This window comes from Nerophis ophidion, linkage group LG02, assembly GCF_033978795.1.
Source record: "Nerophis ophidion isolate RoL-2023_Sa linkage group LG02, RoL_Noph_v1.0, whole genome shotgun sequence".
In the NCBI taxonomy this organism is placed as follows: domain Eukaryota; kingdom Metazoa; phylum Chordata; class Actinopteri; order Syngnathiformes; family Syngnathidae; genus Nerophis; species Nerophis ophidion.
This window is the reverse complement of record NC_084612.1, coordinates 24,215,981-24,237,219: the sequence shown is the minus strand read 5'-3', so window position 1 is coordinate 24,237,219 and position 21,239 is coordinate 24,215,981. Positions and strand designations below refer to the sequence as shown.

At 39.0% G+C, this 21,239-nt stretch overlaps 1 protein-coding gene across 1 annotated transcript in view; it reads right to left on the bottom strand.

Moving 5' to 3' along the window:
* The window catches only part of tspan15 (tetraspanin 15), a 76,177-nt gene that overhangs the window by 18,800 nt on the left and 36,138 nt on the right, over positions 1–21,239 (bottom strand). Inside the window, exons 3-5 of the mRNA XM_061879963.1 lie at positions 20,728–20,802; positions 19,101–19,196; positions 5,945–6,064 (exon numbers count right to left, since the gene is read on the bottom strand). Coding sequence (XP_061735947.1) covers positions 5,945–6,064; positions 19,101–19,196; positions 20,728–20,802 — 291 coding nt within the window. The remainder of the gene's footprint in view (positions 1–5,944; positions 6,065–19,100; positions 19,197–20,727; positions 20,803–21,239) is intronic.

Sequence of the window (21,239 nt, the reverse complement as noted above, 5' to 3'; positions counted from 1 at the left end):
CTATCATCGGCCAAGTTTATATAATTTGTATCATATAGTCTATATCGAGCAACTCTAGTGCTTGTTTATATGCTCGGTAAGTGACTTATGGCCAACCTGTTTTCCCACCCATAATTCTGCAAAGACAGTATACTTGATACCAGCAATTTTTTTCCAACCAATTTTGCATTCACGTTCTTAGTCGCTCTACGACTAAGTGCTTGTTTTGTTGAACACATTGAGCCATGTTAGAAATTTCAACTTAAACTGATTTGTGTTAAATTTGAGATTTGTTAGCAGTAGACCCATGTGTTTTATTTGTCTGAAAATCAATAGCAGTGTGTGTGTGCAGCAGTTAAGGAATAAAATAGTTAAACTAACAAATACTGTATAGTCATGTGAAAAAGCTAACCCCATTGCAAGCAAAGTTAGCTTCCCAAAGGAAGACACTCCTTAAAAACCTCAGGATCCAGACGTGAAGTCCATATGTGGTGATTTTATGCACAGGTCACTTAGTGAAGTGATGAGGTCTCTGACACACATAGTGGCTGACTCACGGTTGAATGAAAAACCAGTAATTCAAAGGGGACAAATGTGCACACAACCCTTAAGTCAGGTTATGAGAGTGCCAGCTCTTTCATTATTGCTGCCACTAACGTAATTTTCCAACGACTGACCTCTAATGGTTGACTAATTTGTACAACCGATTTAAAAAATCTGTTATTTCATCAGCTCTGCCTAATAATAAATTGCGGTAAAAGCAGGCGGGCACACAGCCATGCTGCTGTGTGAAGTCTAAATTTGCATGCGTTAAAAAGTCTTAGTAGCCCAGTTTAACATTCAAGGTCAGGATGGGCAATAGACACAGCCTAAAATCCATTTTGCAATGCATACCGCAAGAGGCTGCAATAACAATACATTATTCAGCCAAAAGTGAATTATAATAGAACCATTTTACAACAGGTGAGAGGATTCAAAGGCTGTTTCTTTGGCTGCTGACGGTAACATGGTGTCATTTCCTGTTGATAGCTGTTTACTCCTCGCTGTAACGTGGTTCAAGCTAAACTTTTGTTAGGTGTACAAGCACTTATGCTTCTGTGGTTTCACTACTTTACATTCCAGCTATCTTACTAATTAGCATGAGGTCACGTCTTCTCCTGCTCCTGCTAAGCTATGTCGCGTCCCCCAGTGATAATGTTACATTTACAGGCATAAGAGCACTTTTTGAGAAAAAAGGAAAACTGACAAAATAAGAGGAACATTTCTATCGGCAAAAAGTGCTGCTATGCAAGCCCCAAAAGAAAATTGATAGTAGTCTTGATTTTGAAAATCAAGACTACATTTCTTACAATTGGGTGTATTTGTAAACTATTTTTACCTTCAGATTTATTCCCATCTACCAACCTTTTTTGGATGCCTTTTTGACACTTTCATGTCCCTTGTAATGCACCATAAAATATTTTGTTTTTTTAAGTACATAATTTACTATTATTATGATCATTGAAAATGTAATGTAAAATTCTAAAACATGCATTGCCTGAACTCAGACAATGTTTCCCATTTGGCAACTCCATACTATAGCCCCGCCCCCTTGAGTAATATACTTCTGGTGTTATGATTTCTGTCATTCGTTAAGTCAATAATATACCTTCTTGCTGACTATTAATAATTGCTCTACAACTGCAACTAGTTTAGAAATAACAGTCTCTGGATCCATAAATGGTTAGCAACAAAGTAGAAAGCCGTCAACATTGTGGCTTGGAGAACAAACGCAGGCGGCAACAAGTATGATAGCGAGATGATGTTAACTATGCTAACTCACAAGCTTGTTTTGGAGTCCCTGATCGTCTTCTTGTCCTGCATTCCAGTGTGCCGTTTATTCCAGAGGAACAGCAAATACCTGCAGCTAAGGCAAGCGTTCAACAAATTTTGCTTAGATTCTTTAAAAAAAAAATGCCAAAATGATATTTTGACAATAAATTTAATGTTTTAAAATGCAAATTCCGCCCGATTGTAGCTGAGATAGGCGCCAGCACCCCCCGAAAGGGAATAAGCGGTAGAAAATGGATGGATGGATGGATGGAAAACGCAAATTTCCACGTTTTTGCAGACATTTCACGTTTGCACATAAAAAATGTTGTTTATCTTGCCACCATGAATGTAAGGATTAGTAAATAAAAAGCAGATCCAAACTGTCTGCTAGCTAGCACCTCTAAGCGGACAACAGTAAAACGATGCAGCCACCAAAAACAAATCGCCTGTGTCAACTAATTTGTATTGATCGTGGCAGCACTTCTTATTCTTCATATGATGTCACTGTGTCGTTGTGTAAGGAATGGCATGAGCCTGACTGCAGAAAACAATTGCAGTTATTTTCTAATTGATGTGGATAGTTCAAGTGTATATACAATAAGTCTTATCCATCTGTTTATGTGAGGGTGCAAAAACTGCCTGAGAGGTGTATTTTAAACATTACTCCACAACGTTATGGCCGCTACCATACACATATGTTAGGCGGATTCTAGGCATTTATTGTAAATATTCTGATTGCAATTACATTGTAATGTACTTATACAGGGAATAAGCGGTAGAAAATGGATGGATGGATGGATGTACTTATACAGTGGGGAAAAAAAGTAATTAGTCACCGATTGTGCAAATTCTCCCACTTAAAATGATGACAGAAGTCTGTAATTTTCATCATAAGTACACTTCAACTGTGAGAGACAGATTGTGAAAAAAAATCCAAGAATTCACATTGTAGGAATTTTAAAGAATTTATTTGTAAATTATGGTGGAAAAAAAATATTTGGTCAGCCATTCAAAGCTTTTACTGATGGGAGGTTTTGGCTCAAAATGTCACGATACATGGCCCCATTTAGTCTTTCCTTAACACGGATCAATTGTCCTGTCCCCTTAGCAGAAAAAACAGCCCCAAAGCATGATGTTTCCACCCCCATGCTTCACAGTAGGTATGGTGTTCTTTGGATGCAACTCAGTATTCTTCTTCCTCCAAACACGACGAGTTGAGTTTATACCAAAATGGATACATGGATGGTACAACAGAGGATTGGGAGAATGTCATGTGGTCAGATGAAACCAAAATAGAACTTTTTGGTATAAACTCAACTCGTCGTGTTTGGAGGAAGAAGAATACTGAGTTGCATTTCAAGAACACCACACCTACTGTGAATGGGGGTGGAAACATCATGCTTTCGGGCTGTTTTTCTGCTAAGGGGACAGGACGATTGATCCATGTTAAGGAAAGAATGAATGGGGCCATCTATCGTGAGATTTTGAGCCAAACCTTCTTCCATCAGTGAGAGCTTTGAATGGTTGACCAAATACTTATTTTCCACCATAATTTACATATAAATTCTTTACAATTCCTACGATGTGAATTCCTGGATTTTTTTTTTTCACATTCTGTCTTTCACAGTTGAAGTGTACCTATGATGAAAACTACAGACCTCTGTCATCATTTTAAGTGGGAGAACTTGCACAATCGGTGGCTGACTAAATACTTTTTTGCCCTACAGTATGTTCAGGCATGATGACCATGTCATACTTTACTGCCCTGATAGTAGACAGGCTAAACTGATTTCTTACCTTGAGTGGGTTTGATTGTCTGTCATTGATCGGATAAGTCATAATGAAAGGGTATACTAATGCACATTAATGGCACCAATTGCCTGGTTCTGGATTTCAACAGTGTAGAGAAATAAAAAATGTAAATTATGACATAGCCTGCCTGTTACTGGTTGTCCCACCATGGCACTAAAAATGGCTGATTGTCAGTCCACCCTGCAGCACTTACTGGATTAATTTTCAGTCAACTCGGTGGGGGAGGTAGCTTTAAAGGAAGGTAATACTGATCCACTAGCACAGGGGTGCCCACACTTTTTCTGCAGGCGAGCTACTTTTCAATTGACCAACTCGAGGGGATCTACCTCATTTATATATATCATTTATATTTATTTATTTATGAAAGAGACATTTTTGTAAACAAGTTAAATGTGTTTAATGATAATACAAGCATGTGTAACACATATAGATGTCTTTCTTTCACAAAGACAAGAATATAAGTTGGTGTATTACCTGATTCTGATGACTTGCATTGATTGGAATCAGACAGTAATGATGATAACGCCAACATTTTCAAATGGAGGAGAAAAAAAGTTGTCCTTTCTGTACAATACCACATGAAAGTGGTTGGTTTCTGGCATCTAATTCATCCAGCTTCCATACACTTTACATGAAAAACATTGGCGGCAAATTCCGTAGCTTGCTTGATTGACATTCACGGCACCAGAGGGTCTTGTGAGATGACGCTGGCTGCTGCCAGTTCATTATTATGAAAAAATTACAGAGAGGAAGGCGAGAAACACTTTTTATTTCAACAGACTTTCGCGCCGTCCCTTCCGTCAAAACTCTAAAGGCCGACTGCACATTTCCTATCTTCACAATAAAAGCCCTGCTTCATGCTGCCTGCGCTAACAAAATAAGAGTCGCGGAAAGCTGGCGTGCAAAAGGGATGTGCAAGCCAGCTTTCTGAGGGATCGCTTGTGCACGCCAGTTTTCCGAGACTCTGTATTTAGTTAGCGCAGGCAGCATGAAGCAGGGCTTTTATTGTGAAGATAGGAAATGTGCAGTCGGCCTTTAGAGTTTTGACGGAAGGTACGGCGCGAGAGTCTCTTGAAATAAAAGTGTTTCTCGCCTTCCTCTCGGTCATATTTTCATAATAATGATCTTGCAGCAGCCAGCGTCATCTCACAAGACCCTCCGGTACCGTGAATGTCATTTAAGTGACGTCTTGGTGAAGATTGATGATCACTAATTTTTAGGCCTATTTTTTTTAAAAGCCTGGCTGGATATCCACTGACACACCCCCCGCGGTCGACTGGTAGCTCGCGATCGACGTAATGGGCACCCCTGCACTAGCGCATCTAGTATGGATTTCAATAAGCACACACAATAGGAGAAAATTAGGAAACCTTTGACTAGGCCTCTGAACGGGGTCGCATTATTCAAAATCAATGTTTTATAACTATTGCTGTTGGTATTCGTGATCTGCAAGGCTCCTGAAAACGTTAAATCAAACTATGGAGGCATTGCAAATGTGTATAAAACAATCTTGCCTCCCTTCATATTTCCGCCAAATAAACCGTTTGGAATTAGCATCAAGTGTGACGTCCTTCACAAGTGTGACGACCTTCACAAGTGTGACATCAGCGGAGTTGCCATATATGATATAAATGAGCCCAAAGTGCTTTGCGCGAGTCCACCCTTGTAGTCTGATAGTATAGTCAATAAGCGCCTTCTTTTCGATATCCTCTTGTTGTGGGGCAGATTGGCTCGTGCATGCACATGCATCCTTTGCTGTTGCCATTTGTAATACGAAGTAGCGTATAATGTGAGCCTAATCCGTCAGACTCACTGTGGAAACACTAAAAACTATAACAAAGATAGCGCAGAGAAGATACTATCAAAATTGAGACATGTAAATAAGACTGCCCACATCTTGAGGAGATTGTCAGAATGCAGCTTGAAAACGGCCTGTAAAACATAATCCATGCAAATTAGTGAATGCATTTGTTTTATACCAAGTTACATAAAGGTAAGCTTTAATGGGCATGGTGGGGGGAAGTTTTGGATAACTAAAGAGATCAGACACCAACATGCACTCTCAGAACTGCTGACAGCACAAGTGGAAACATTCCAACAGACACAGACAAAGCTCTTGTAATAGTTTTCTCATAAAAGTGGAAGTTGTTGCAACTGAAAAGGAGGGAACAACTCATCACTTTTTACAGGTGTACAGACAAAGATAGCTCAATATTCAAATTCATCTCTTGCAACACATTTGAGTCTTCACAGGTATTTACTTATTAACATTCCCGCAACTGGCAAATGCATTGATCAAATTATGAAGTAATAAATTGATGTAAAATAATGTATTCCTTACGTCAGTAATGCAGCAGGTATATGGGACTCCACAGGACAGTGGCCCCTTTGATTTTGAAGAACAGTTGTGATACATGTTGACTGACCAGTCTGTATAGTCTTGGCCGCCACAGCACTTAAACTGTAAAGAGAAAAAGGATAAGAAAGAGCGTAGGTTACAGCGACAGGAGGGTTAGGGGAAAAACCTAACAGATTGAGAGGACAAACAAATGTTTCTGATGTACTTGGCATGATGCCGCAAACATAATTAACAGGACAATTTGCATGAAATTATGAGTCTGTGTGTATCCCTCTATGCAGTTAGAAATTAGTTTCCAGGTGGTTGTAGAGCTTGGGGGGAAAAAAAGACAGTGGGAAAATTTCCTGAAACATAAACCTAATAAGCACAAAAATGACAATGTTATAAACTAAATGTAGTAAACAGGTCTAAAATGACAGGGGGATCCAATAGCATAATATCAACAGTGACAATCTGAAATACAAAATGTTATCTAGTTAAAGGTGCTGTTTGCAACTTCCTTACAGTAACATTTTTCAAAGCAAAAAATATAACAAGGACATCACCAGCTAGCTTATGTTACAATAACTGGTTTAACACAACACATTTGTTTGACAATTGGCTATATTTTTCATGATTACAAAGTTTATGGAATAATCATTTGGGGGTTTAGGAGAATCACTCACCCGGTCTCGTCAACACAAATACGCAGGGAGCGCGTACACACATACAAAATCAGTCCAACTAAAGCATGGGTGTCAAACTCTGGCCCGTGGGCCAAATTTGGCCCGTCGTGTATTTTCATTTAGCCCTTGAGGCAATATCAAATTAACATTAGAGCTGGCCCGCCGGTATTATACAGCGGTGGTGTCGCTGTAACACCGCATTCATCGCTAATACTCATACTTGCTAAACCCCCCACCCCCGATTTTCCAAGGAGACTCCCAAATTTCTCCCAATTCCCACCTGGACAACAATATTGGGGGCGTGCCTTAAAGGCACTGTCTCAAGCGTCCTCTAAAACCTTTCGTCACGTCCGCTTTTCCTACGTAGAAACAGCGTGCCGGCCTAGTCACATGATATATGTGGCTTTTACACACACACACACACGCTAATGCAATGCAAGCTTGGTCAACAGCCATACAGGTCACCCTGAGGGTGGCCGTATAAACAACTTTAAGACTGTTACAAATATGCGCCACACTGTGAACCAACACTAAACAAGAATGACAAGCAATTTTCGGGAGAACATCCGCACTGTAACAACATAAACACAACAGAACAAATACACAGAAACCCTTGCAGCACTAACATTTCCTGAATGCTACAATAATGTATTATTAGCCTGTGGGAAAAGTTTATTTTGATATTTACCTGAGAAGGCTGCAAATAGAAAAGAGGCATTCAATTTCTATTTAAATTTGATTTGATGTGCCATTGCTATTTTTAAATTATTAGTATTATTTGAAACTCGATTTTGCATGTCACTATAAAGTTATGTAAGTCTCGCTTGTTCAATATTCAATGCAAAACTTGTTTGGGTCCCTATTAAAAGGTTAATTTGTTCAACCTTGGCCCGCGACTTTGTTCAGTTTAAAATTTTGGCCCACTCTGTATTTGAGTTTGACACCCCTGAACTAAAGCAACAAACAATTTGCAGACATGTTATGATAGAATATACATTAAATGACAGCTAACGCTAGCTATCCACATTGCTATTGTTAGCTAACAACACCTAAATCTAGGACGGGTTTTACTGAGTAAAATACATTGTAGCAAACAGCCCCTTTAAATGTTATGTGCTAAAATTATATACATTTAAAATAAGTTGCACTCAAAATTATTCAACACTATACATCATATGTGTTTGCAAATGTGCAAGAAGTTGGCAATGGACCAACAAAACAATTTAAATAGCTCAACACATCTAATTTTGCAATTTCTGGACATCTACTGAAAGTGAGTAGTTAAACGTGTGTTAGCGGCCAGTTCTCAATTGCTGCCAATTAAATGTTTCCCGCAAAGAGAAGCTGTGTTATAAACCCGGTCTCGAGCAGCGACCTGTATAATTTGACCCTATACAGTACATCTGGAAAGTATTCACAGCACTTCACTTTTTCCAGATTTTGAGAAGTTACAGCCTTATTTCAAAATGGAATTCATTCATTGTTGTCGTCAATTCTACACGCAATACCCCTTAGTGACAATGTGAAGTGTTATTTATTTTATTTTTTGTTAGCAAAAATACAAAACTAAAAAAACACATGTACATAACTATTCACAGCCTACGCTCAATACATGGTTGTGCATAAGATCAAAAGTACTTAAGGTGATGGGACAATATGTGGAAGGCCGAATTTGATAGGGAAGGCCCACATTTAAGGCTTGCTCCACCAAAGTGCACATTTTACATACACTTAAATCGAGGGGGCGATACCGCACGGCTAGAATCTGCGTAGTTGCACACATGGAATATGGCCCCCTATGAATATTGTCATAATGAGACAAATTCAACAATTAAAAAAATAACATCCGACCCATTGCGGGGGGGTTGGGTGGCCTGCGGACCTGCAGCGAAGCAGGGTGTTACAGGACTGGCTTCAAGATCAGCGACAGGTGTGTAGATGACCCAGCTGTGAGTGTTTGTCTGATCACCTGTCGCTCTGTTAAAGGCATCAGTCGGGAAGGAGAAGGGAGAGTTGTTGATGGTGATTGGTGAAGCACGAGTGAAAAGGAGAAAACTGACACAACCCGATGGCTGGAAAGCAGTACCAAAGACATTTATTGAAAAATAAATATTTGTATCAAACCATGCACGCCACGCCACGGTCCTGTCGGTAAGTGCTGGTCCAAAGAACCCTGAGGAGCAAGACCTCCACACCCATTTTTTTTACTATAAGCTCTTTTTGAGCTTTTATTAAAAAGACCGTATTTGAAATAAGTTCAGAAATAAAACAGCTGAAAAGATGAGAAAGAAAAGAATGGAGTAAATAACGTCAATATTAGCCAAGCAGTGATCAGTATGCACACGTGCGCCAAGAAGTTACTCTCTCGCTTCAAACCTACTCAACACAGAAATGTTGTGCAGTTTATGTTTTTGGCACTTTGTTACAAGCCAACAAATTCAGCGCAATTACTTTTCACAACTGTAAGACACGGGAGGGAAAAAGACCACTTTGTTGTGCACTGCAATAAAATAAAAACACTGCAGCTCTGCGACAGACGATAGTGAGAAGATTGATGTTTATCTGGTTGAGGGGATTTTCCAGTCACATCAAATCAAAGTGCATTGTCAATCTTCCAAAATAAACAACACGGTCAACGTTGCAGCACCTGAAGTATGATTGACGAAATCCATCATCTTTTGTGTTCTAATATAGTACGATACAATGCCAGTCCCGTCATCGTTGGATTACTCAAAAAGTACATTTCTGTGAGACAATCTTCAGATGTGCCTCTCAGAAAAAAACTATTTGCATGAGGAGAAAAGGATTTTGCAGCTCACTACAAGCCTACCGTAACTGATTGATAACTGCCTGTTCACTCGCAGCTGGGTTGCTAACTGGCCGCCTAACAGTTTAAAGTGAATGTGTCACAGAGGTCGTCGGCGCGATGCCGTAGGACAGTGAACTTTCAAGTTGTCTACTAAAATTAAAAAATATACAAAACAAGCAGTTTGAATAACTGTAGACACTCAGGGTTTCCCACACATTCATTTATTTGTTGCGGCCCGCCACGAAAGAATTACGGCCGCCACAAATAAATAAATACATTTAAAAAAAAAAAAATGTTTTCTTTTTTTTTCCGGCTTTTGACTCGCTCGATTGCTTATAAAAGCATTGGGACTCTGTCTGTGAATGGAGCTAGTAGTTACATAATATATAAATATTTAAATATTATATAAATATGTACATAAATTGTTGTAATTATATTCCAACTCCGCGTTCTTCTTGGTCATCGCCGCCGCCGCTGAGAGTCATGCAGTCATCAAAAGAGCCACATCTGGCTCTAGAGCCATGGGTTCCCTACCCCTGCACTAGAAGGCTATCATAGAAATAAATTATCTCTGACCCGCTTTTCAGCAGAAGCTTCTTAAAAACTGCAGACTACTTCTGCGACTCTGATTAAAAAAAAGATCCGATGTTTATTGTAAACAACGCTGCTTCTTCAAAATTATAAAATAGGACTAGCAGTAAAAGAAGAAGTCCAGGGGGTCTAAAAGACAGAATGTCATCAATCGCAACACACTTGGACCACATTTGATATACTTACAAGTGGTGATATTTCAATTATTTAAAGGCCTACTGAAACCCACTACTACCCACCACGCAGTCTGATAGTTTATAAATCAATGCTGAAATATTAAAATTGCAACACATGCCAATACGGCCTTTTTAGTTTACTAAATTGCAATTTTAAATTTCCCGGGAGTTTCTTCTTGAAAACGTCGCGTAATGATGACGTGTACGCTTGACGTCACGGGCTGTTAGGAAATATGAACGCTGCGCGCGCACACAGCTAAAAGTAGTCTGCTTTAACCGCATAATTACAGTATTTTTGGAGATCTGTGTTGCTGAATCCTCTGCAATTTGTTCAATTGTTCAAATACCGGACAATTCTACAAACTTTATGGCTGGCTCACATCGTGGTCACTCCGTGATCACGTACGACCGCCAGACACTTCTGGATGTGGACATATCAGGCCGTTTTGGACTGATAGACGCGTGCGTGCTAGACTTGCTAACTAGCATGGGAATAATTCGGCGGTTACATCCAGCGGCCTGTGAAGCAAGGGAGTCTAGTAGCAGCGGGGGCCGTCTACGGAGCAGACGCCAGCGGTGTGATCGGAAACCCGGATGCCGAGCGGGGCTAAAAACAAAGCAGAAGGCTAATCCCCACAGGACACCACTTCCCTCCATCCTGCAGCCGGATTTAAATGGAAAATGCGAGACTACTGGTCTGGGTAAGGAGTCAGTTAAATTAGAACAAGTTAAGGAGTCAGTTAAATTAGAACAAGTTTTTTCTGCTTTGAGTGTTTCAGAGTTGGACATGTGTTTTACTGAGGTGGCTAACTATGATGCGTGCAGTTTATCAAAGCAACAAACAAACAATCGGAAAATCCCCGTTACTGAGGTGGCTAACCATGATGCGTGCAGTTTATCAAAGCAACAATCAAACAATCGGAAAATTCCCGTCGTATCAATTCCTAGATATGGTCGTAATTATACTAAAAGCACTGGGCATAATAAACACAACATTATTAATATTGCTACTATGGATAATTTGATCAAAACTTCGCTAAAACAGCCCAGTACCTATAATATAGGTTTTTTAAACATAAGATCCTTGTCTCCCAAAACGTTGTTAGTTAATGATATTATCAGAGACAACAATCTTAACGTCATCGGTCTCAGCGAAACCTGGCTTAAACCAAACGACTTTTTTGCGCTAAATGAGGCATGTCCTCCTAACTTTACACATGCGCATATTGCCCGTCCGCTTAAAAGGGGTGGGGGGGTCGCACTAATATACAACGAAAACTTTAACCTTAGTCCTAACATAAATAATAAATAGAAATCGTTTGAGGTGCTTACTATGAGGTCTGTCACACCGCTGACTCTACACCTGGCTGTTATCTACCGCCCCCCAGGGCCCTATTCGGACTTTATCAATGAATTCTCAGAGTTCGTTGCTGATCTAGTGACACACGCCGATAATATAATCATAATGGGGGACTTTAATATCCATATGAATACCCCATTGGACCCACCGTGCGTAGCGCTCCAGACTATAATTGATAGCTGTGGTCTCACACAAATAATAAATGAACCCACGCATCGCAACGGTAATACGATAGACCTAGTGCTTGTCAGGGGTATCACCGTTTCCAAAGTTACGATACTCCCGTATACTAAAGTATTGTCCGATCATTACCTTATAAAATTCGAGGTTCAGACGCATGTTCGTAAAACTAATAATAATAATAACTGCTATAGCAGCCGCAACATTAATACGGCCACAACGACAACTCTTGCTGACCTACTGCCCTCGGTAATGGCACCATTCCCAAAATATGTGGGCTCTATTGATAACCTCACTAACAACTTTAACGACGCCCTGCGCGAAACCATTGATAACATAGCACCGCTAAAGTTAAAAAAGGCTCCAAAAAAGCGCACCCTGTGGTTTACAAAAGAAACTAGAGCTCAGAAATTATTATGTAGAAAGCTGGAACGCAAATGGCGCACGACTAAACTTGAGGTGCACCATCAAGCATGGAGTGATAGTTTAATAACTTATAAACGCATGCTTACCTTAGCTAAAGCTAAATATTACTCAAATCTCATCCACCGTAGTAAAAACGATCCTAAATTTTTTAGTACGGTAGCATCGCTAACCCAACAAGGGACCCCTTCCAGTAGCTCCACTCACTCAGCTGATGACTTTATGCAATTCTTTAGTAAGAAAATTGAAGTCATTAGAAAGGAGATTAAAGACAATGCGTCCCAGCTACAATGGGGTTCTATTAACACTGATAAGATGGTATATACGGCGGATACTGCCCTCCAAAATAGTTTCTCCCGTTTTGAGGAAATAACATTAGAGGAATTTCTACAACGTGTAAATGGAATAAAACAAAAAACATGTTTACTTGACCCTCTTCCTGAGAAACTGATTAAGGAGCTCTTTGTATTATTAGGTCCATCAGTGCTAAATATCATAAACGTATCACTTTCCTCGGGCACTGTTCCCCTAGCATTCAAAAAAGCGGTTATTCATCCTCTTCTTAAAAGACCTAACCTCGATCCTGACCTCATGGTAAACTACCGACCGGTGTCTCACCTTCCCTTTATTTCAAAAATCCTCGAAAAAATTGTTGCGGAGCAGTTAAATGAACACTTAGCGTCTAACAATCTATGTGAAACCTTTCAATCCGGTTTCAGGGCAAATCACTCCACGGAGACAGCCCTCGCAAAAATGACTAATGATCTATTGCTAACAATGGATTCTGATGCGTCATCTATGTTGCTGCTCCTCGATCTTAGCGCTGCTTTCGATACAGTCGATCATAATTTTTTATTAGAACGTATCAAAACACGAATTGGTATGTCAGACTTAGCCCTGTCTTGGTTTAACTCTTATCTTACTGATAGGATGCAGGGTGTCTCCCATAACAATGTGACCTCGGACTACGTTAAGGTAACGTGTGGAGTTCCCCAGGGTTCGGTCCTTGGCCCTGCACTCTTCAGCATCTACATGCTGCCGCTAGGTGACATCATACGCAAATACGGTGTTAGCTTTCACTGTTATGCTGATGACACCCAACTCTACATGCCCCTAAAGCTCACCAACACGCCGGATTGTAGTCAGCTGGAGGCGTGTCTTAATGAAATTAAACAATGGATGTCCGCTAACTTTTTGCAACTCAATGCCAAAAAAACGGAAATGCTGATTATCGGTCCTGCTAGACACCGAACTCTATTTAATAATACAACTCTAACATTTGACAACCAAACAATTAAACAAAGCGACACGGTAAAGAATCTGGGTATTATCTTCGACCCAACTCTCTCCTTTGAGGCACACATTAAAAGCGTTACTAAAACGGCCTTCTTTCATCTCCGTAATATCGCTAAAATTCGCTCCATTTTGTCCACTAAAGACGCTGAGATCATTATCCATGCGTTTGTTACGTCTCGCCTCGACTACTGTAACGTATTATTTTCGGGTCTCCCCATGTGTAGCATTAAAAGATTACAGTCGGTACAAAATGCGGCTGCTAGACTTTTGACAAGAACAAGAAAGTTTGATCACATTACGCCTGTACTGGCTCACCTGCACTGGCTTCCTGTGCACTTAAGATGTGACTTTAAGGTTTTACTACTTACGTATAAAATACTACACGGTCTAGCTCCATCCTATCTTGCCGATTGTATTGTACCATATGTCCCGGCAAGAAATCTGCGTTCAAAGGACTCCAGCTTATTAGTGATTCCCAAAGCCCAAAAAAAGTCTGCGGGCTATAGAGCGTTTTCCGTTCGGGCTCCAGTACTCTGGAATGCCCTCCCGGTAACAGTTCGAGATGCCACCTCAGTAGAAGCATTTAAGTCTCACCTTAAAACTCATTTGTATACTCTAGCCTTTAAATAGACTCCCTTTTTAGACCAGTTGATCTGCCGTTTCTTTTCTTTTTCTTCTATGTCCCACTCTCCCTTGTGGAGGGGGTCCGGTCCGATCCGGTGGCCATGTACTGCTCGCCTGTGTATCGGCTGGGGACATCTCTGCGCTGCTGGTCCGCCTACGCTTGGGATGGTTTCCTGCTGGCTCCGCTGTGAACGGGACTCTCGCTGCTGTGTTGGATCCGCTTTGGACTGGACTCTCACGACTGTGTTGGATCCATTATGGATTGAACTTTCACAGTATCATGTTAGACCCGCTCGACATCCATTGCTTTCCTCCTCTCCAAGGTTCTCATAGTCATCATTGTCACCGACGTCCCACTGGGTCATTATTGTCACCGATGTCCCACTGGGTGTGAGTTTTCCTTGCCCTTATGTGGGCCTACCGAGGATGTCGTAGTGGTTTGTGCAGCCCTTTGAGACACTAGTGATTTAGGGCTATATAAGTAAACATTGATTGATTGATTGAATTAATATTGGAAAAGTCAAAGTAGAAAGATGGAGTTGGGAAGCTTTAGCCTTTAGCCACACAAACTCACGGTGATTCCTTGTTTAAAAATCATGAAGGTGAAACTTTACTATGGATCACAGCGAACATGGATCCCGACCGAATGTCAACCAGTAGGTTTTAGTGAGAAAAATCACTTCTTACCGGAGATCAGTTGAGCTTGTGCCGTCCATAAAGCTGCCGTCGACTTCCCTGAGACACTGAGCGTCAACACACCCGTGGACACACACCTCCGACAATCAGGTACTGTTAAACTCACTAAAACACTAACAACACAATAGAAAGATAAGGGATTTCCCAGAATTATCCTAGTAAATGTGTTTAAAAACATCTGACTCCGTCCCAATGCAATCGCGTTTTTTTTTTAAACTTTTTTTTTTTCCTAGTCCGTCGCTATCAATATCCTCAAACACGAATCTTTCATCCCCGCTCAAATTAATGGGGAAATTGTCGTTTTCTCGGTCCAAATAGCTCTTTTTGTTGAAAGCTCCCATTAAAAACAATGTGAAGATGTGAGGAGCCATCAACATGTGACGTCATCGTCTGCGACTTTCGGTAGAGAGAGGGCTTTTCTGTTAGCAAGCAAAAGTTGCGAACTTTATCGTGGATGTTCTCTACTAAATCCATTCAGCAAAAATATGGCAATATCGCAAAATCATCAAGTATGACACATAGAATGGACCTGTTATCCCCGTTTAAATAAGAAAATCTCCTTTCAGTAGGCCTTTAAGAGGTTTTTCCTTTATGACCAACAATACGTTTCTGCGACTTCAATTACACATTCCTCTAGTTCTTTCTTTTATGCTGTTTAATGGTCTATTTACATGTTTTGAAAAACATGATACTTGCTGCATTTTCATATAAAGAATTGAGAGTACAATGTAAACACTGATCTTCTTATAAATATGCATGATCATTTTGGTGTCACCCAATCACAACACAATAGAAATCATGTCCATCTACATTTGCTGTTTCCTGTTTTTTATGGCTTCTTAATGTACAAGTGTTCTCATAGTCATTATTTACGGTTTTTTTCCCCTTTCAATGTAAATTAATATCATTTAAATCTGGTTTAATACATACTGCATGTGGCCAACAATGAGGTTTTTACTGCAACAATTGAATGCAAGTAAAGTACATGTGTATAATGTTAAAACTATTTTATGGCTTCTGTAGGTTTCAACAAATGATAATGTATACATTTATCTTGAAGACGACCTTTCAAGGTTTTTTTTTTAACATGAAAATGAATGTCACATATCTTCTGTAGTACCCAAGTGAAATGACAGAAAGGTCAAGCTAAAATAAACCACTGGCTTTGATAAAAGCTGTAACTGATCAAAGGATTGCCCTTAAGAATCTACCATTTTAAGGAAGAAAAAAAAATAAGTATAAACTGATGGCTATTGACAAAGGGGATAACAATGCTTGTATTTTAAATCCGTAATCGGAGCATGTTCCTCCCTTGTGGGAGGCTTGTTTGCATTTCAAATTTTTTTTTTTTTAATCTACTTTTACAACTAATGAGCAAAGTATAGTATCCCAGAAAAATATATCAGGAAATTTCTATTTTTTTAGGTGTATTGGGTGAAATATACCAACCACTGAAATACACGATTTGTGAAACACACTTGTCAAGGCAAGAACCAGTCTATGCTGGACAAATCCTGGGCCATTGTGCTTCTCTAACACTACTAAAGAGTGCCCACTATAAACATTGACAGAGCAGTTGATGGACCGCTATTGGCCATTAAACCGTGTGAAATGACGACAACAACATAATTACTGTCAAGTTACACAACATTTTTAAATACACACAGCTAATTCATGTTTAGTGCTTAACAGATAGCTATGATGCTTTTCCTCTTTTCTGACCTTTAACGGTTGTTACAATGTTGTATACTCATTTTGGATGCCTCTGAATGCTGTGTTTTGCAAATTTAAGAGTACACAGTGCGACATCACATTGTGGTGGAACTACTTATGTGGGCATTTCTAGTATCTGTTGTCAGCCAACCTATGCCTCCTCTACTTTAGGCTGTGAGACGGTTATGTTGGCAGCCTGCAGCCTCACATATTTTTTCTGTTTCCATGCCTTCCCGCCTGCTCTGATGTCTATAGTAAAGAAATATTTATGTTTTTATTTGTCCACAAGAGTGTTTTGTCAAAATAGGTCACTATGTAATTTGATTAGTCGCTACACTCTGACAGAAAATAACTGCACCAATGAGACATTATTACTATACCTGGTGTGAGGAAAATAAAGTAAGATCAAGTATTATTCTTCTCCAATTGTGGTATGCACACGATAACGCTGGCATCGAGTGACATACTTGCTGGCAAAATCAGCTTTTCTTATCCAGCTCTACATTGATTCAAGAGAGGGCAGGCGTACCTAATGTTGTAAATCTATATACTGTTCATGTAGTTTATTTTTGACCGTGCCTGGAAAAAAAAAATGGCAGCGATGTTTTACCACGGCTGTCAAATAATTCAAATATTTTACCGCGATTAAATTACATTTAGTCTATAGTTAACTCCTACTTAATTTTAGGTATTACTTTTATTATCTTTTTATCTTCAATAAGTATACCTTAAAGGGGAACATTATCACAATTTCAGAAGGGTTAAAACCAATAAAAAAATCAGTTCCCAGTGGCTTATTTTATTTTTCGTAGTTTTTTTCAAAATTTTACCCATCGTGGAATATCCCAAAAAAAGGCTTTAAAGTGCCTGATTTTCGCTTTCTGTGAAGCCACCGTCCATTTTCCTGTGACGTCATCCAGTGATATACATGCTATCCAGGTGGATAGCACAGCAAGATATAGCAACATTAGCTCGGATTTAGACTCGGATTTCAGCGGCTTAAGCGATTCAACAGATTACGCATGTATTGAAACGGATGGTTGGTGTATGGAGGCAGATAGCGAAAACAAAATTGAAGAAGAAACTGAAACTATTGAGCAAATAGCTATTGATGCTATTTGGCCATGTCCGCCTTAGCATCGCCGGTAAAATGTGCTGACCAAACGATCGGGACTTTCGCATCTTGTGACACTGGAGCAACTTAAATCCGTCGATTGGTAAGTGTTTGTTTGGCATTAAATGTGGGTGGAGGGAAACGCTGGATGCAAATATAGCTACGAATGTACATACAGCTAGCCTAAATAGCATGTTAGCATACGTTTTCAAGTTTTTAAAACTATCAACATGGAATTTGACAATTTGTTTGCCTCATGCAAATGTTTAAGCATTAAACACAGGTCGCCCGGACTTAAAAAAAAAAAAAGTGTTGTTAAAGGACATTTTTGTTGTGTTAACTTCGGCAGCGCTAAAATGTATGCCAAATCAGATCCAATACATATCATCTGCACCACAAGGAAGTGTGTCAAATCTAGTGTCGTGATCCCACGTGAGTTTGGACTTTGGTCATTGTTTTTAAGTGTTCAGTATCACTTACATAAAATAGACCACAAGGAAGTGTGTTAAATGTTGTGTCAAGTTTTTATGTTTAGTATTCCTTACAGTTCGGGTGCTATTGTTTTTTTTAATATTTCTCTGTTTTTACTTTGCTTTTATTTTTTTCAAATTAACTTTCTATTCCTTGTCCTGCCAGTATACCTGTTGCTCATTATTAAGTTTTATATAGTACCAACTTGTTCTGGCCTTCAGTGCTGGTTCATTATCTAGTGTATGTCAAAGTGTTCTGTTGCTTTCCAAGTTGCAGATCTACTTTTATTCTGCCTGAAAAATGTTTGCATTCTCTACATCCTGGAATCACACGAACAGCCGTCATGTGGCATCATGTACCAGTAGATTCAACTCATTATGAGTCATCTATAAAAATAAAAGCATGGCAGTTTCAGCCTGGATTCTACCAGTGCAGGTATCAAAATTCACCGATTACATTTTTAAGACTGTTAGCCACTAGAAAAGATTCACACATGTACAAAAGCTTTGTCATTGTCGTTAAAAAGGCCGTTTGCAACTTGTACGTTTTTTAAAGCAAATAAACACACCAACGGCTAGCTTATGTTACCATTAGAGGTTTCAAAGTACATAAATTGTGTCTTTATTTTCACAATTACTCATTTTGAATAAAAATTGCTTAACAACACATTGGAAAGATGGCACTCTCTAGGTTTTCTGCTTAAAGCTCCCAAAGAGCCACACATACAAGCTCAATGAAATAATGCAACAGCACTGTTAAATAAGAAAATACAATATAAAAGAAAACAGAATATTGCTAATAATGAAGGAAAACGATTTCAACAAACCGTTCTGTTTAAAAATCCTTTATCATTGTATATTCTTGTATCATTCTCTCTGTCTCTGGCAAAAGTCACAAATAAATGTACAAGCGATGGCCATTTTTTGTTTCAGATATGTCAACAGTTGGTTCCTGTATGTCAACACTGTTTAGCCAGCACAAAGGGTGCAGATTAAAAATGCTTCAGTACACCGACTCTACCTTCCTCTGAACGTAGTCCATGATGTTTTTAAAGTCCAAGTCATCGTAGTAGTTGACTATGCCTTTCCGTATATTCTTGTTCAGTAAATCCACCGTCTGGAGAACAAGACAAAACAAGAATTCAAATGTTTGTACATTATATGATGACCATAAAATTGATACAGTATCAGAAACGAATCTCAGAATGGCGAGTTTGAGTAAGAAACAGGTTTGTCAAGGTGACATTCAATCAAGTGGAAATGGAAATGTGACAGCCCACATCTGCCAGTCACAATCTGGCATGGCAGGATTACATCGGGCTAAGTGTTCATGCATCCAAAAAACAGAGACAAGAAAGACTTATTGGGAGGTTCATTCCCATTACTTTTTCCATTTAATAATTCTGAGTGCGTGTGTGTGGGAGGGGGTGTACTTATTGAGTTCTACAGACACTTTAAGAAGACTTAAAGAAAAAATAATTTTTTTTAGGAACTTTCCCTATTATTCACAATTATCATAAAGACATGACGATGGATGTATTATTTTTTTAATGCATTCTAACTGGTAAATACAAAGAATAGTCCACTTACATTATAGTCAATGGGAGGTCCTCTATTCAGCCCAATAAAACATAAAAAACCTCCAAAAAGCACCAAAAATAGTCAATTTACATTTCACAAATTGAATATTAACCAAGTAATAATGATATTGTTATAAGCGCCAACACAGACAAACTGTTTATAGCGGCGCCGTGACCGCTAGCGTGTGTGCCTATGTTTACATCGATTGGTAAGCTACTTCCTCGCTTCCTTTGCTCGTGAAAGTTCATTGTATATCATATATCATGCCTTTCCCCTGGATAGTAGAAATCCAGGTAATCCAGGTAATCCGACATGGTACACTGACAGCCAATTTAGACACGGAAATGGTGAGACCACCACAAAATAACGCTTAGATCCACCCCCCTTTTCTTTGTGAGGATTATGAGTCATCTGAAACGGTAATATAACAAGATTTCATCAGTCCGCTTCTTAATAACAGCAGACATTGCGCAGTGATGTTTTATTATGTTTGTTGGGTCTCATGAAGTCTGCAGTGAGTAGACATCAGTGATGTAGGAAAAAAACGTGAACAACTTAATGTGTTTAAATTAATGCACTGCTTATGCCTGAAATAAGAAAAATGCGTAAATATTAAATATCATTAATTGCCTGTTACTACATTACATATCTACTCACATCATGTATAAAAAAACGTAATTGAAGTGTTTGTATTTTTTTTAGGGCTTTAATAGGCAGACTAGAGCAACTCCCAAAGGCTCTATTGTTAGCAGACTTTTAATCGCATTAATTTCTATATTCAGAATGCATTAAAAAGTAACATGTTTTTTTCTTACATAATGATTGTGAATCCATACATTCATCCATTTTCTACTGCTTGTCCCTGATAGGCAAAACTTAAAAAGGAAAGTAGTTTCCCTTTAAAAAGTTCCAATTGGGGTTATTTTCTTAGTAGATACAGTTCCCAAATTTTGTGGATACATGGTGCCGTTTGACCAGAAATGTATGACATCATCTGCAATTAAAATTAATAACACAACTAATAGTGCAACACACATTGTTGAAATATCACATTGAAAACCACTCACCTGGTTTTGGAAAATTAGTGCTAGGATTCCCCCCAGCAGTTCCAGGATAAGACACACTGTCAGTGTGTACATGAACTGTGACCAACAACACAGCAACAATTAGGACATGGTTTAGCTCAATAGTACATTATTTAACACTGGTTATATATTTTAATAGCCTTATATGCATCAGAACTCTCCCTGTCTTTATCATCAGTGAAACAATACATAATACACCTACTGTGTTGAATATGGTTGGGTATCATGCCCAGTTTCCCAAATTGATTAAATTTTGATTCACATGGTTCTATTTTTTAAATTTTATTTTTCTTCCACAAGGAACTCTAAATATATTAATCCTTGTTCGATTTGAAAACGTCTGATATGTTACAAAATAAAATGTACTAGGTTTTTTCCCTTCACAGTAAACAACATTGGTCACCTCCTTAAACGTTTGAAAAGTATAATTTTGAAATAGGAAATGAATTACAACTAAAAGTTTATCTGTATTTAAACATTCCAATAATATAAAT